The sequence below is a fragment of the Perca fluviatilis genome, chromosome 11 (genome assembly GCF_010015445.1).
Source record: "Perca fluviatilis chromosome 11, GENO_Pfluv_1.0, whole genome shotgun sequence".
Taxonomy (NCBI): domain Eukaryota; kingdom Metazoa; phylum Chordata; class Actinopteri; order Perciformes; family Percidae; genus Perca; species Perca fluviatilis.
Window position 1 is genome coordinate 33181246 of NC_053122.1, and position 17070 is coordinate 33198315.

At 39.8% G+C, this 17070-nt stretch overlaps 1 protein-coding gene across 3 annotated transcripts; it reads right to left on the minus strand.

The window, feature by feature from the left end:
• Window positions 1-210: 210 nt before the first annotated feature.
• LOC120568453 (heterogeneous nuclear ribonucleoprotein C) lies at window positions 211-10224 on the minus strand. Of its 3 annotated transcripts, none has more exons than XM_039816009.1 (9): window positions 10016-10224; window positions 7930-8033; window positions 5316-5584; window positions 4221-4293; window positions 3977-4024; window positions 3383-3546; window positions 2187-2300; window positions 1873-2039; window positions 211-879 (listed from the first exon to the last, which is right to left on the minus strand). In XM_039816009.1, exons 2-9 carry the CDS (start codon window positions 7932-7934, stop codon window positions 772-774), a joined length of 948 nt encoding a protein of 315 aa, XP_039671943.1. In that variant the 5' UTR covers window positions 7935-8033; window positions 10016-10224; the 3' UTR covers window positions 211-771. The 3 variants fall into 3 exon arrangements, with proteins under 3 accessions (XP_039671943.1, XP_039671941.1, XP_039671942.1); XM_039816007.1 differs by having other exon boundaries at window positions 3977-4027; window positions 10016-10217; XM_039816008.1 differs by having other exon boundaries at window positions 1873-2036; window positions 3977-4027; window positions 10016-10208.
• Window positions 10225-17070: the final 6846 nt, after the last annotated feature.

The window sequence follows — 17070 nt, forward strand, 5'->3', positions numbered from 1 at the left end:
TGACTTTAGGTTTTTGTTGGCCAATGGTGCGATCACTTCCCGCACAATGGCTTTGCTGTTAAATCCGTATGCAGAAAGAAGTGCTCCTTTTGTTGGAAAAAAAAAAATAAATGGAAAAAGTTGTTTGTTTTTTTTTTAACTACAGGGGAAATAAAATAGTGCATCACTTTATTCCTTCGGGGTCGGGAGCACAAAAAAACAGAAAAGCACTTTCCATTTTAATATTTTATTGCAATTTATTCCTTTACAGTTAAACTGAAACTGAATAGTATAAAAAACGGACATTAACATACAGACACACGAGGTCGAACAAACTCACGGATGAGAGGAAATACAAACACAATGAACCTAAAAACGGTCTTTCGTAGCTGGGTGTTCGTCCTCGCGTTAAGACATGTCCGCTGAGCTGTCGTCTCTGAGATCATCGACAGTCCATGTTTCCGTGTCCCATGAAGACGAGTAACGACGCAGTAAAAACACAAACCCAAACCTACAGCTAGTTATCCCTGGTACAGCAACACTGGACAACAGGCCAAAATAAACACAAATCAGCTTTAGGGACAATGGGACAACAGTGTGTGTGCACCATGCCTGCCTGCCTGCGTGTGTGCGTGTGTGCATGTTTGCATGTTTGCGTGTGTGTGTGTGTGTGTGTGTGTGTGTGTGTGTGTGTGTTTCTTTTTATGTCTCTACAACATGAGTTAAAACAGGAGTCCGAGTTCCTACTGGAAGCTGTGTGTACGATGCATGCGTGGCCGGTGCGGTCCGTGCCTACAAGACCTCTTCGCCGTTGACGCTGTCGCCATCGTCGTCACCTTCCACGTGCTCGCCTTCCTCCTCCTCATCGTCCATATCGTCGTCCCTCTCTTGACTCTTCATCTGCGGGTGGAATGGGTGACAGACGATTTAGTGAAGAAGTGGGAGAAACTTCAAGAGCGTGTAACAGCAGCAGTGGGGCATAGTGAGAGCCTGAGAGTGGACTAGGGCTGCACAATATGAGGAAAAAAATGTGATTACGTTGATGAACATCGCGATTACTTGCGATACATTAACAGATATTAAAATGTACTCAGTTCTGCCTTTGCTTTCAGTAGCCCCAGCGTGAGCACTTCAATTATGCAGGCACCAACATCACGGGCACGAACGTGGCAGGAATATGCTCAGCTTTCCATCAAAAGGTCAAAGTTTTAAACAAAGTTTGAGAAGAGATTACTTTTAGAATTACACAAATATACTGGTGTGTCTAAAGCTGCACCTAATCAATTAATTAACCTAACATAGCCAGACTGTTGGATACAGATTTTGATATCTTTAAATAAAAAAAAACAATCCTGTAACATATCGGCCAATAGTAAAACAAACCTCTTGACACAGACTCCTTGTGTTTTTTTTAAGAATTGTGACAAAGACATACCGAGCACGACATCTGAGAGTGTAAAAACAATGTTGGCGCTCTCTGCTGGACTGGATGTGACAGGGTTTCTAAATTAAAATAAAAAGCTGAAGTGCTGAACATTTGTCTGCAAGTAATTCTTTCCAATTCCAAATGTACCACTTTAATCTCAGAGAATATCCAAGTTCTTTTTCCGTAAATTTACATCTTTAATCTTAGAAATTAGAAGAAAAGTACTAAATGTTCTTCTGATTTTAGGCCATCCTACACACTGATACTAAATATCTGCAATCAGCTAAGAGTAGTTGGTAAAATCGTTTAAACTATTGCTTATAAAAATGCCTATCGCAATTTCCCAGAGCCGAGGAGACACATTAAAAGGACTCGTTTTGTCATTTCATAATCATGAAGTAATTGGATGAAATGAAGCTTTGATGCAAAGCCCCCCCCCCCACCCAAAAAACAAATTGCATTGGCACCTCTTCCTCCTCCTCCAGCAGGTCTCCCTCATCCTCGCCATCGTCGTCGTCGTCCTCCGAGTCGTTGATCACCTGGCTCTCCCTCTCTCTCTTTGACCCGTCATCCTTGTTGCTTGGGTGCGGAGGTGAAGTCACCTCGCCCGGCTCCGTTTTTACACTCTTAGCTTCTGCCGGAAATTCAGAATTCAGAGTCAGAGAAATCCAAGCTCTGTGCAACCCGCCTGGTCAAATACTAGTGCATTTTGTTTGCAACTAGAGAAATAAATAAATAGAGTGATAGATAGAGGAGTAGTCAGACACCGGGTCCTGCCTACCTGACTTCTTGCCGTGGTCCTTCTCCATGCGCTCCAGGCTATCCAGCAGGTCGTCCACTTTGCTTTTGATTTGGGTCAACTCCCGCTTGACGGCCTGCAGCTCGTCCACTTTCACTGCAGCGAAAAAGCAGGAAGAACAAGTGTTAGCAAGACCTCAAGTTTCTATATCAGAAATTTGGGTTTCTGATATATTTCGATAAAAAAACGTGTTTGGTTCTGTACAACGCTCTTCACAAGTAAATTAAATGATCAGCTCAATACTTTCATTGAATTTGGGTGTTTTAGTCAATTTTATAGCATTTGGGGAAGAAAAAAATTGATAAAAGAATGTCAGAAAAAGCGCCGGAAAAAACAGAAAAAGTGACAAAAATGTCAAAACTTTTCCAAAACATCGGGAAAAGCAACAAAAGTGTAAAAAGAGTTGACATTTTTACACAGAAAAGCAAAGTTGTGCGGTCGACGGGAAGACAACACAAGGGTCAAGTCAAGTATGATGGAGACAAAAGTGCTTGAAAATAAATTGTCTCCATTCCCGACTTAAATGGTGTGCTTGTGCGAAGGGCTGTGACCAATAAATTCAAACTAGGATGACAACTAATGTTTATTTCATTATCGTCTGACCTACTTGGGATTCATCATCTTTTAAGTTTTCAAAATGCATGTTTTGTCCAACCAGAGATCTTTAACTCAGCGATATGACCGAGGAGTCCTGCAGCAAATCCTCACATTGAGACGATGTAGAAACAGAGAATTTCTAGCTAACCGACTAAACATTTACTCGATTATCAAAATTTCTGGTTAGTTTTCTGTCGGTTAACAATTAATCAATTGCATTTTATTTTAGACATAAAAAAAAAATCCAGAGAAGCAGGAAGTACTTCCACATTCTAGAAACTGAAAGCAGCTAATGCCTGAGTCGGTTTGATAATTGATTACCAATAACGATTATCAAAATTTCATATTGTGCGTGTCTCTAGCGTAGCTTCTAAATAATTTAACGCAAATTGTTTAATGCTAGCTTGTATCCTGTCAAAGTGAAAGTGTTCACAGGAGATGAAAATGTGCAATTTTTCCTAGAAATATAAAAAAATACTTTTTAAAAATGACAACTGTGCAGCACCCAGTTAGTTTTTTCCACCCCCTCCTTCCCTCCCTAATGACCCTAAAGGGGTTGATAAAGCTCGGGATGATCTTACTGGTTCTGGAGGAGGAAGTCCTCTTGGAGGAAGAGGTGAAGCTGCTCTTGGTTCGCCGGCTGCTTCCTCCGCTCAGGCTGACCCGCGGCCGCTTGGACGGGATCACGGCCCGGGACAAGGGGGGGGGAGGGGGAGCGGGCACACGGGACGGGTACGAGTACATTCTGGTATCAAACACAGAACCAATTATTTATTTTTCTCTCTCTCTCCTTGTCTTACCTCTGAAACATGTCTGAAACCTAAGACTTGTATGTGCTTTATTTCAATTATCATAACCAGTGTTGTGCTTACTTGAATAAAGTGAAGTCAAACATTTTTTTTTTTTAAATAAATCAAAAACACAGAACGATATATATAGATTTTTTTTTTTTTTTTTTTTTAAATGAACAGAGTCTGGTCTAGACTTTGGTAATCTGTGGTGGGAATTAACAGATTTATTAAAAAGAGGCAAAAACTGTATCTGATAAACGTGACACCTATTACAGACTAAGTAAAAGTAAGTAGCATTACAGGTTACTTTCAGCGTTCAAACACTTATTTGTATGCACATTTGTTCCCTTCAAACTGAGAGACAAAGGGAACCCTTTTACTCACCGGTCGTAATAATCTCTCTGAAAGTCGTAGTCGAGTTCAAACGAGGAACTGCTGTTCAGGAAGAAGAAGAGTCCGTGTGAGGAAATATGGAGAAAGAGATAGCATTCATTCTTTACCAAAGTTGGTTTTCTCAAGTCAGCTGAGCTTTTTAAGAGTCTTATTTACGATACGTTAGCTTTTTTTCATGCCACCTTCATCTGTGGCATTCTTGAGAAGTGTAACAGCTGTAGCGTAAGGGACTGACCTGTACATGTCTCCAGCCGAGCGTTTGCCTGTTTTTGACCTGTGTGGTTTGGGTTCTCCGGCCAGGTTGATGTCTAAGGGAGAAAAAAATAAAAAATAAAAAAAGGATCCCAGATCAATGACAGAGTGATGCTGAGGACTGCAGAGCCAGTCCCTCTTAGCTGCCAGACAAAGCCAAGCTGTTGGAAAGATTAACAACGCGTTTGGAGTTTTACCAGCACTGCAACATCTTGTTCTCACAAGAGCCGGCATCTCATTTGACTCTTTGCTGGATGTTTGTCCAACCCAAGCGTAGAATATTTGTACAATCAAAAGTCTGCCTTGACTCCAAAATTGTGTTGAGCTTGTGAAAATATTTGCATGTTTTCACATGACAAAGATGAAGTAGATGCTATTTTAAGAATCTACGAGGTAAAGTTTTTTTTGTGGTAAAAAAAATAAAAGAAATCAGATCAGACACATGATTCAAAGCAGAATTTTGTTTTCTCTTACAACCTGTCTGTATTTTTTAACCTCGCAGGAGGTCGCAACAAAAAGTAAATTTGGGTTAAGGGGCACCAGAAATTCTGCAAACATTTCAGAGCTGCAGCCTTGAAAGATTGACTAGTAATGAAAGAGCTTGGTGTGACACAGAGTTGCGGAGGAGGGTCTGGCTAGTCCACTCACAAAAACGTGCTCTGGTTTATTGGCATTTCGTTAAACCAATCACAATGATCTTGGGCGGCGGACGCAGCCACGGTGCCTCTGCAAAATAGCCTCGGGAAGGAATTTGTTTTGGTGGAACGTGTGTACGTTCAAAAGTTGTTTTAGTCGTGCGACAGAAAACTCAGATTGGACAGATAGTCTAGCTAGCTGTCTGGATTTACCCTGCAGAGATCTGAGGAGCAGTTAACCATAGTCCTCAGACATCCACCGCAGTTTAGAACGCCAACACAAAGAAAGCGGAAGGTGACGGACAATCCGGCCGAAAAACGAGGGACATCCGGTGGAATTTCCGGCGGAACCGGAACAATTCCAGAAATGAAATGTCGGCAGTATGGACTATATTTAAAGTGCAGTCATGAAAAAAAATCTTTAAGTGTCCCTGAATCCTTACCAAGCACTTGTCCGACAATCATCCTCCCGTCCTCGCCGTCGACGGCAGATCGGGCGTTCCGCTCGTTGGCGAACTGGACGAAGGCGTAGCCTTTGTGGATGGAGCAGCCCACGATCTTGCCATATTTGGAGAAGATGGCCTCGACATCGCCCTTGGTGACCAGCAGGGTGTTGAGGTTGCCGATGAAGACCCGGGAGTTAAGGGAGCGCGGGTCCGTCTTGTTGGTGACGTTGCTGGCGGCCATCAGGCTGGCGGTGGTGGGTGAACGACTGAGCAGGAAGATACACAGACACACAGGTCCCAGAATTAGTGGCAGGACGAGCAACTGGCAGCCCTCTGAACTATACCATTATGCTGTCGCTGGGTCAAACACTGGAGACCCCCCACACACACACACCCTCACACCCCCAGCTGTGGTGCGTACATGTTCAGCAGGCCTTCCTGGGAAATTAAAAACATTTAAATCAAAACAGACAAGTGCTAATGACAAAAGGAGGAAACCGCCGGACATTATAGAGGAGCCTTTTTGTCCAAGCCTGTCCTAAATGTAAGGCTTTGAAATGACTACTTGCTTAAAGTGTAGCTGCATAATATTATTCCCTTCTCGTTCAATGGCCACCAATTCCCTCACAGTCTAAAAATAAGCCAGTCATTTAATTTCTCAATTGGCACCACATACTCACACAAACCAACCAGCATAATAAGCATCCACATTTAAGGACTGGAACAAACTGACTATAAACACATGCTATGCTGAGCAGACTCACTGAATTATGAATTTTAGTCCTGTAAAGAAAATCTGCATTGCTGCATTTACCAAAAAATAAAGTAACTACTAACCTTAAGGCCAGACAGCTTTTAACATCAGCATATTCCCTGTATCAGCAGAGCTGCTGTCATTAAGTGACAACAATAGTATTTTTTCATACCACACAGTATTATATTTAAACCTGTAAAATTAATAGGATCACTATGGATATACGTATTCAGCTGCAGAGGTGGTTAAACATTAGCCTGATTTAAATGAATAACTCATGCTACTGGACATCGTATTCATGGACTTCTAGGTGAGCGTTGACAACTCATTTCAAAGACTCAATACGGGCGACACAGAACCATAGTTAGTCATGTGTTGAGAAGAGATGACATAATTGCTAAATTCCCCTATATTACAACTTTAACACAAATAACCCCAGTATGTTCACGTGTACGAGGATGGAGTACATTGAGGAATAAAGACACATTCCTCAGCGGTTTGTTTTTTTAAAAACTGAAAACGTCTGACACCCTTTTCAACGAGTTCCAAGACCGTGATTAATGGCCAAGTGTGCTTGTAAGGACGCTTAGTTCAACTAAAAAGGTAACCATCCTCAACCTCTGCCTGAGTGATAAGGGTGTGGGGTTGATACACCATAGTATACCGATATTTTCTTTGGCAATACGTTATCGATACACAGACACTAAGTATCGATCTCCGATTATATAAATTGCACGTGAGAATTTAACTTCTTTTTCAGTTTACTAGATGGTGCAGTTGAGGTGTTTTTTCTATTGAGAAATTGATCTTTTTAGATAAAACTGATGTTGAGAAAGTTTTCCTTTGGGGAAAGTATGGTGATAATATTGTATCACGTGGCCTCTGGTAATTCCCCACCCCTATTACAGAGCTTGTCACAAGACTTTGGGCTTGCCAAAATTATATTTCCAATGACATGTGCTGGGAAGTCTAATTTTCCAAAGCTGTGAGGTAGGCCTACTCTTTTAGAGTTTGGGGTTTAGAGGTGGGTGATACAGTATTTGTTTGCTGAAATGTTGGGCAAGTCCGCTGGTGCTTTCATACAGCAAGTACTAAATTAGGGGATTAGTCGGGTGAATAGGATGGTGAAGCAGGCAGAAACAAGTACGGTGTGTTTCACTCAGCAGGAAATGTTACATTATGTCTTAGGGCTGTGCAATTGATCAAAATTTAATCAAGATTATGATTCCGGCTCCCAATGATCACAAAAACAGAATAATCGAGAAAAACTATTATTTAGCTCATTACGTTCTGCAAGTAAACTCTTATTTTCTCTTGTGTTCTGAATGAAAAAATAGTTTCAATAGGAAAAGTATTAAGGCAAAGTTCAGTTGTATGTTTTTTTTTTATACTTTAGATTTATTTTACTTTTACCACTGTTTTTAAGTTCAACAATTGCAACATCTTCCCAGAAGTCAAGAGTAATTGTGTTCAATTATCTTGATTGCAATATTGACCAAAATAATTGTGATTATATTCCCCCCCCCCCCATAATTGAGCAGCCCTAATATGTTCGCTACACCAAGATATTTTGATAATCTGATATCGTGCTCTATTTTATCAATAAACTGTATTTCACACAGAACAAAAGGATGTGTGTATCCCAGTGTGAACAGAAACCAAACAAACCCAGGTGTATTTCTATTCAACATTATTCTAATAGACACAAGAGAGTATGCGAGTACTCGGTGAAGCCCAGAGCCTTGTGTGAATTTGGAGACGGGAAGTGAGCAAACATGAAAACAGTAGTGGCATCAACAGAAACCGTCCGCCCCTGGCTGACAGAGGGGCGGGGGGGGTCGGACATTCATCACTCACTCCATAGCGTCTGTGTGCAGGGCTGTCGTCTGTCTGATGTTTGACACTGTGGGCTGGGTTCAGTTTGGGCTGGTGTCTCGAACCTTCGCCCCTCGCGATTTATACTGAGGTGACAGAAAACACACCTCAGTCAAGCTCAGCAGTGTTACCTTGCACCAAGTCTTACCTGGTTGGAGTGTGTACAGGAGTTTAGTGATGAGGCAAACACAGTAATACTAAAAAAAAAAAAAGTAATAAAAAAAATTAAAAAAAAAAACACTAAATATATTAAACCAAGGGTCTCCAAGAAAATCCCATTACAACCAGCCACTTTGTGGACTACAACCCGAACCAGAATGCATGTTTGAGTGTGATATCTAATGCTAATAAAACACAAGCTGAGAGAAGTACACGTCTCACACACACACACACATTACACATCCAAGTTTTACAGAAACAAATCTAAACCTGACAAAACCATTGCATTCTTATTAACTGTACAGAAAAGTGGACTGGGTAGGCCCTAGTTGCTCCACATATGCGGTTTGTTCAGCCTTTATTAAACACTGTTGTAAAGGAGTTTGTACTATATAAGCAGTGGAGGTGAAGCCATTTTACAGTGATGTCAGCAGAGGATCAACTTGCTATAAATATACCTTAAAAACCTTAATGCCGTCGGTTAAATTTTAAACCGACAACTCATGGGAACTTATCAAAAGGCATTTTCACGTTTAGACAAAACACTAGGTGTCAAATAATAATCAACTGTGTTGACTTGACAGATATGAAGATAAGCAACCTAATAACATGTGTATGTAGTTTGGCCAATTTATAGTCTAAACATGGGTTGTCCCATTTATGTCACTCAGTCATGAGAAGGAATATCAGTTTAATTATAATAAACTTCTAATGTATGAAGTATCATCGGTTATTATTAACACAATAAAAAATTGTCAAGTTGACAAAGTAGAAGTCATTTAGACAGACTTTCAGGTGATAGATGAGCTGAAGAATAACTTTATGTAAGATCTTACAGGACCTAAATACCACATAAGGACCACCATGTTTTTTGAATTAGTATTTTTGTTTTCATGTTTTTTTTAATGTAGGCTAAATAATGTTTTATTCATCGGCTTGTCTCTAATGAATGTACCACATGAGGCTTATGGGTGTACTTGCGCTGCGGCCTAGGAGTGAATGTGAAGGCGTGCGTTGATTTTGATACACAAACAGCCATAATACTCAATTCAGATCAATAAACGTTTAATTATTAAAATGTGTATTTGTAACGTTAAACTGAGCCCACGGCAGTCCAAAACTTCCAAAATCAGAAGAACCCCCCCCCCCAAAAAAAAAAAAACACTTCATCAAGGGAGGCACAAAAAAAGGGAACAAAAATGTAGCTACTACACACAAAAAAAAAAAAACTGAGCCAGAAAAGCAAAATCTGGGGATTATCAAAAATTACCAAATCCATCCACAACACACCCGCCTGGACACCGACAGCGCCCCCACCAGGCTTTAATGTGAAACACAGGCCCTGTGCTAGCCTCGGGGGGCTCAAAGCTGGCTAGCATGGCTAACGTTAGCCAACCACCAATCGAAAAGCATTAAAAATATAGCAACCAGCTCAGATCCTCTGCTTGCAAAAAAAACAGAACCTGCAAAATTCTGATCAATCTCAAGTCGATAATCTGTAATCAACCACGGATCAGGGTGAAGCTGCGACTATAAAACCAAGGGAGCATCTGACGCTGTTAGCTAGCGCTAACTTAGCTGTGGGGCTGGCAGAGAAGCATGCCAAAAAAACAAAATCAGTCCCAGCAAGGAAGAGTCTTCACAATAAACCCTACAAAAACAAAGCTACACAAAATGGACGAAGCTGCAGCTAAGATGCATCCGAAGCGTCGTGTTTCTAGAAACCACGAACAGCAGCGTTCGTCTTTTCGTGGGCTGATGAGCGTCTCCGAGAGAGTTAGCTTAGCACATTATGTTCTGTCCACTCGCAAAATAGAAAAAGCATCGTCGAAAAAAAAAATAAAAAAATCCCAAAAAGGAAAAGAAAAAGGAAGGAAAAATGAAAAATGTCTGGGAACAAAATACTCACCGCGACCTTTACGAGTAAAATGTCTTGCTTTCGGTAAAATCGGTCAAATACGTTACTTTAGATCGTCCTTCTTTTTTTTTAGCACAAGCGATTCAGGGGTACTAAATGCCCTGAGCAGCGGGCTACTAGCTTCTAACCACCGGGCTAACCTAACGTCACTGGCGATGGCGCAGTACTGCACAGGGATGCTGGTTTTGTATCACAGAGCAGTCCGAGGGAGCGGGGTCGGATGTGGATACCGCATTGGCCGGTGCTGTTCATTGGAGCGATACCTATGAGCGATACGTGTACGCGGTCGCCATATTTGGACGGAGTAGCTGTGCCTCCTAGACTGTAAAACATATTTTGTAGTTTGTTCTCCTAATGCATGTATGTCTATAGAAGCAGAATGTCTGTCCACAATTAAAATAATCATTTGTCGCCGATTTTAAAACGGGTTGGTTTGTCAATCCCAGACATGTAGGCTATTTATGATACAGGGCACTTGATCAAGTTAAAAATGCAGGTTTTCGTACCAAAATACCGTATCTTGTGTCGGGTGAGTTATATAAAAATTTACCCTCCGTACAGATGTCATGAAGTTTGAAAAAAGCTAATTTAAAGACAAATAAAAGCGACAATATTTGGTTGGGAGCGGACTGATTTTAAAAAGACAAAAGGTGAGCACGTTTTATATACCAGGCCACACCGGGATAAGTAGTGGTCTTTGTGTGACATAGATATATAAACATGTTTGCAGAGTGGTACAAAAACGTGTTTCGTCTCTATAGCCAAAATGTAAAACATGTTTGCAGTTTTTGTGATTGTTGTGAAAATTCGTGAATAAAAGTGATCAGACCTTTTTAAAAGAAAATAGCTGACACACCTGTAGCAGCTGTACAACTAATTAGCAACATCAGCTGAATATGAGTCACATTTGCAGCTGTGATTAATTATGATTGTCTGTGTTTCCACCAGTTTCTTTAGATAGATAGATAGATAGATAGATAGATAGATAGATAGATAGATAGATAGATAGATAGATAGATAGATAGATAGATATTGACTGATGGAAGTAGGCTATTTTAGCAACAGTAGTTGATAAGGCTACATACGGTTTAATATTGTGCATTTATCCACAGAATACGTTTTTTATTATTATTAATGAGTACATTAGTACAATACAGTTTGTAATATAGTTTAACCTAAGTAATGATTGTGTGTGCATACTGCATAAAATAGATGCATAGTACTGTTAGCTGATATTTAGTGTTCACCCTCTCACCAGTAGATGGCAGCATGAGTGTATTTTAATGTGTACTGGATTTAAATGATCCTTTATAACAGTGTTTCTCAACGGGGGCGGTACCGCCCCCCAGGGGGCGTTCAGAAGATGATGGGGGGCGTTGGAAGCAATATTTTGGAAAGGGGGGCGTTGAGGTGCCCTTGGGGAGCGTTTGTTTAAAAGCTGGTTTAAACCAAAGATTCACAATAACAATACATGTTTACACTTAAACTATTAAAAAAATCCGTGGTCTGCAACATTAAAAGCTGCCAGTTTACAGCACTGCAACTGGACGAGACGGGTATCCTAACTCTTCTGTGCTTCTGTCAGCTTTATTTGGCGCAGCTCTGTGCTGCCTTCATGGAAACGGGACGTAAGAGCATCATCTTAAATGAGCTCTGTAGCTACTACGTGAAGCTGTGTTCAGATAATAAATTAAAAAAAAGCAATCGCCGCGACATCCTGTTGTATTCTTTAACCCCCAATGTAGCACAAGTAGACTTTATATTTCACAGTAACAGTTTTTCGTCAGATGGTTTATAGAACACAACATTTTCTAGTGTACCTGAATGCAGCTTCATTTCACGGAGAAACAGAGAAAGAAAAGAGACATGCAAGAGATATCGACTGTGCGTTGTTGTTTGGCAAACAGTCAGCTGTTCCCCAAACTCCCGGGGCCTGTTTCACAAAAGAAGAATATCTAAATCCAGGATAACTGATAAAGCGAGGCTTGACCTAGTCTAATCTGTGCATCCTGGCTTGGTGCGTTTCACGAAGGCCAAGCCAGGCTGAGGAGGAGCGACTAGGTCGAGCCAGGCTGAAGTAATTCAGATAGATGCGCGTCCACGGCTTTCCTCAAAAGACCGCAAGGTCGATCACAGATTTACTGATGCCAAAATGGAGAATACGTATTGTACATACTTTATACAGAGTGAGCAGCAGCTTCTTGTGGAAGTATGATGACGTGAAACACATGATTTGTATAAAAAGAAAAGAAACACGGCCGCTGTAATGAAACAGCGAGAAAAAGCGCAGCAGACGATCACGGACCGACTGAATGCGTAAGCAGCCTAAACATAACTAACCACTGCTCTGAATTGAAACCGTCATAATCATACCATTCAAGGATTAGGCTATATCATTTTCACAAATTAACAGTTGTACTCTTTGCCTTGAAATTTACCATCAAGATCTATTTTCTACAACGCTAAAATATGATGCGTAAATATCTCTTTCACTCTGTTCCTCTTTTTTTCTTTTTTTCTTTTTTTTTTTCTCTTTTTCTCTCTCTCATGGGCTAAAATATAAATTTCCTAAGTCATATTAACTTCCACTGCTCGCTTTTAATGCAAAGTGTAGCATACAACTGTTCGTTTTTGCAAATGACAGTGACTCATTGAATGGTTTCAGTTAAGAGCAGTAGTTCATAAATGGATATTTTTAGACTAGCATTCAGTCGGTCCGCTATTATCGCCACGCTTTTTCTCGCGTTTTTTTATTTTTATAGAGGACGAGTTTCTTTCTCTACATATTATATGCCTTGCTCCCCTCTAATACTGTATGGACATAGAAAATAAAGACACTTAAGAAATTGGACTAAAATCTAGAAACTATAAAGATAATTGAGTGATAAATTCCATGCACACTGTAAACATGAATGGAACAGAGTATATTCATCAGTTATTTCCCCCAGCAAAAAGTTCAAAACCATTGAGTTGTCCTCTACCTGTTGTTATATGAATGTACAGTAGCCTACATCACTAGATAGTTACTGGTCCAGTGAACTAAGACTATAATTTGGGAGGATTGTACAATAAGAATATGTTCTTAAAATTGTTCAATCCTCCCAAATTATAGTCCCAGTTTACTGGACAACACAAATTGTGTGCTAAGAATTCCAAATACAATGCACATGAAAGAGGAATAAACACGATCCTTATTGTTAAAGAATAATAAAAAAATAAATTCTCAACTAAAATAATTCAAGGTGCATTGGTCAACTATAGAAATGTACAGCATTGTATATATTGCCCTTAGTAACAGACTTCATTTGAAACACATTTGAAATTGTATCAGCCTTTTCTAATCATCTCAAAAACTGCCATAATATATTCATCAAACTTCTAACAACAATATGAACATCAGTCTTCATACAGCAATATAACAGTAACAATGACTGTCACATGAATAATTATAAAAAATAATGGTCACAATTTTAACTAATAACTGAACAGCAATATGCTGTATTTTAATCCAGGCTGATAATAACAATAGGGTAAAACCAGTGCTGGGTGAACAGAAAAGGTTCCAGGATTAAATAAATCCTGGCTGTTAGCCTGGTCGTCAGAGCAGGCTAGCTGCACAGAATAAATCTCCATGGTGATTTATGTGCCTCCGCTTGTGAAAAACCGAGTCAAGGCTAAATTGAGCCAGGATAACTGGGAAATCCCGGCTTAATCCCTTATCCTGGTTTTGTGAAACAGGCCCCCGGCCAGTTCAGAGCTTGTGTTTGGGGTTTTAAAACTTTCTTAATGAAGCGATAGAGGCAGTGATGTCACTGTACGGGATTCTCACACCTCCACAAAAAACAGCGCGATGTGGGGTTGCGTTTCTCCAAACATTTTTTTCTGCTATTTACTCGCAAGACAGGCGATAGCAAACCTAGACTCTTCTAACCTAGACTCTTCTAGCCTAGACTATTCTAAGCATTAAAAAACGGCTCTCACTAACTTTCAAAGGTTGTAAACCTATTTCCATTCGGCAGTAGGTGTCGTTCTTCAAGTCGTTTGTCATCACCAAAATACTTGGTTTGCACAGTATGGATGTAAGCTAGTTTTGTGTGTGTGTGTGTGTGTGTGTGTGTGTGTGTGTGTGTGTGTGTGTGTGTGTGTGTGTGTGTGTGTGTGTGTGTGTGTGTGTGTGTGTGTGTGTGTGTGTGTGTGATCCTTCTGCTTTTACCCCTTGATAAGTGCCAGCTTGTTTTCCGTTGGAACAATTCAATTTTAGATTTGAATGAAAAATAGATTTGATGTTAAATTGCTAGCTGTTTCTGATTGGCTACTGTTAGTGTTTGTAATAATAATAAGCATAATAATACATTTTATTTAAAGCCATTTCATGACACCCAAGGTCACTTCACAAACAAAAAAGGACATTCAAATATATATAATAATATATATTAATATAGTCATCTTCTAAAGGTGCTGAGGTTCACACCATGCAGCAGGCCTTTTGATAAGACCTAATTATAGTTTGAATGTTACATATCTAGTCGTTCTGATTGGCTGCTATTATTTAATTTGAATGTCAAATGGTTGCATTCTTTTTAAAAACCTGTAAATATATATACATTATATTCACATGGCTTTTTTGATACCTGGGGAACTGGGAATGTGTTGTTTGTCATTCAATGATTTGATTTTTTGATTATTTTTGATAACAATAGTAACAATAATTGGCCTATAGTAGGGTGTAATCATTAATATTCGGGGCAATTAGCCTACATAATATTTGATGGGGGGCGTTAGGGACCTGGATAATGGATAGGGGGGCGCTGGCACAAAAAAGGTTGAGAACCACTGCTTTATAAAGTAAAAAAAATAAAAGTCTTTTATGAATCCCACAGTGAGGAAATTTGCAATATCAGCAAAGGGGGTCGTTCAATAACAGACATCAGTTTAAAAAAAGATAAGATAATATAGTAATACATACAGTACAGGCCAAAAGTTTGGACACACCTTCTAATTCAATGTGTTCCTTTATTTTCATGACTTTTTATATTGTAGATTCTCACTGAAGGCATCAAAACTATGAATGAAAACATATGGAATTATGTACTTAACAGGAAGGGGAATAGTTATTTTTATTTTAGATTCTTCAAAGTAGCCACCCTTTGCTTTTTTTGATAACTCTGCAAACCCTTGGTGTTCTCTCAATGAGCTTCATGAGGTAGACACCTGAAATGGTTTTCACTTCATAGGTGTGCTTTGTCAGGGTTAATTAGTGGAAGTTTTTCCCTTATTAATAAAAAAAAGCAAAGGGTGGCTACTTTGAAGAATCTAAAATATAAGACATGTTTTCAGTTATTTCATAATTTTTTGTTAAGTACATAATTCCATGTGTTCATTCATAGTTTTGATGCCTTCAGTGAGAATCTACAATGTAAATAGTCATGAAAATAAATAAAAAAACACATTGAATGAGAAGGTGTGTCCAAACTTTTGGCCTGTACTGTATATTAATTATAAAGTAGCACACAGTGAAAGCAAAATATGATAAGTTTGCACAGAGGAAATATTGATATTGCACACTTTAAGAAAACATTCATATTGCATTTGAGTGAGTTGACTGTAAAGTCTGACAGCAGCAGGGAGGAAGGACCTGCGTCTCTCTCCTTCACACCAGGGGTGAAGCATCCTGTCACTGAAGGAGCTGCTCAGTCCCGTCAGAGTGTCCTGCATGGGGTTGGACGTGTTCTCCATCAGGGATGATAGCTGGCCATCATCCTCCTTTCTCCCACCACCTCTACTAGATGGAAGAGGGCATCCCAGGATAGAGCTGGCCTTCTTAACCAGTCTGTATAGGTCTGTGGCTTTCTTAACTGTTCGCTCACATGTCAACAAGTATCCAAGTTATTGAAAAAGATATATTGAATGGTTTTTATTTAATATAGTATTTGATGGTTTATTTTTTTCATTTTCAGTCATGAACAAAACAGTTTATGCAGCGATCAACGGTCGAGTAGATTTGAACAAAATCCCTCCCACCTTCCCACCCGTCCCACCCCCAGGTAGCAGGCAGTTAAGAGTAATATGAATTACCAAGGGTTACGCACATCAACAACAAAAAGAGAAAGAATAAGAATAGAAAAAAAAAGAAGAAATAAAAAGAATAAAAATATATATTGCGTATAAAGATAGTGGAAAGGAAAAAAAGAAGAAAAAAAGAGTAAAATGCAGCAAGAATGCAAACGCAAGCAAAGGAGGATGTAGGAAGGTCAACTGAAATCAACTACCCACAATTTTAAGGAGATGTCTCACGTCCTTCTTCTCCCTTTACACCAGTGAGCACTTATGTTACACAAGTGAAGATAATTTATTTTAACATTGTATTTAACATATATAGCAAATACATACATTCAATTGCATGAACACATTTCATAATATTGACATAATTATAGCCTACTACTTAAATTAACATAAATTGAGCTATGGTTGAGGAACTTTGACTTTCCTACCCGACCTCAACAGGGAGAAAAGGCTGATACCCAGGTGCTTTGGATGTTTATTGACTCTCCTAGACTTTTTTCTCTGCAGGGCCTTGCGGTCCTGTTCGCTGCTGTTTCCGTGCCAGGCAGGGATGTTCCCTGTCAGGTCGCTCTCGATGACGCAGGAGTAGAAATTCCTCAGTATTTGAGGGAATACCCAGAATTTCTCTCACCACTGAGTCAGTAGGCAGCACCTCAGTTCAGACCCCAAGGCCTGGGCACCAAGGTACTTGAAGCTATCACCTTATCCACTGGATACCCGTTGATATTAATGGGGCGTATACTTTCCTGTTTCTTCTTTAGTCTTGCAGACATTCACAAGTAGGTTGTTGTCCTCACCAGTGCCTGAAATGGGCCAGTACTCACCGGTACTGAGCAGGCACTTCTGATTTTTGTCCACATGAGTACCCTTACTTCTAATTGTTAATAACAGTATTATGTGATGGCTCCTAGGCCTCAATACATATTGATTCCCTTTAATTGTTTGGATCTGGGGATTGGCTAACAAGGACTGATGATTGACAC

Excerpts from the sequence above, each read along its gene's own strand:
- LOC120568453 (XM_039816007.1), bottom strand. Across the intron at positions 4,294-5,315 it reads GATTGTCGGACAAGTGCTTG|ACATCAACCTGGCCGGAGAA; the intron begins GTAAGGATTCAG and ends TTTCTCCCTTAG. Across the intron at positions 2,301-3,382 it reads GACTTCCTCCTCCAGAACCA|TGAAAGTGGACGAGCTGCAG; the intron begins GTAAGATCATCC and ends TTTTCGCTGCAG.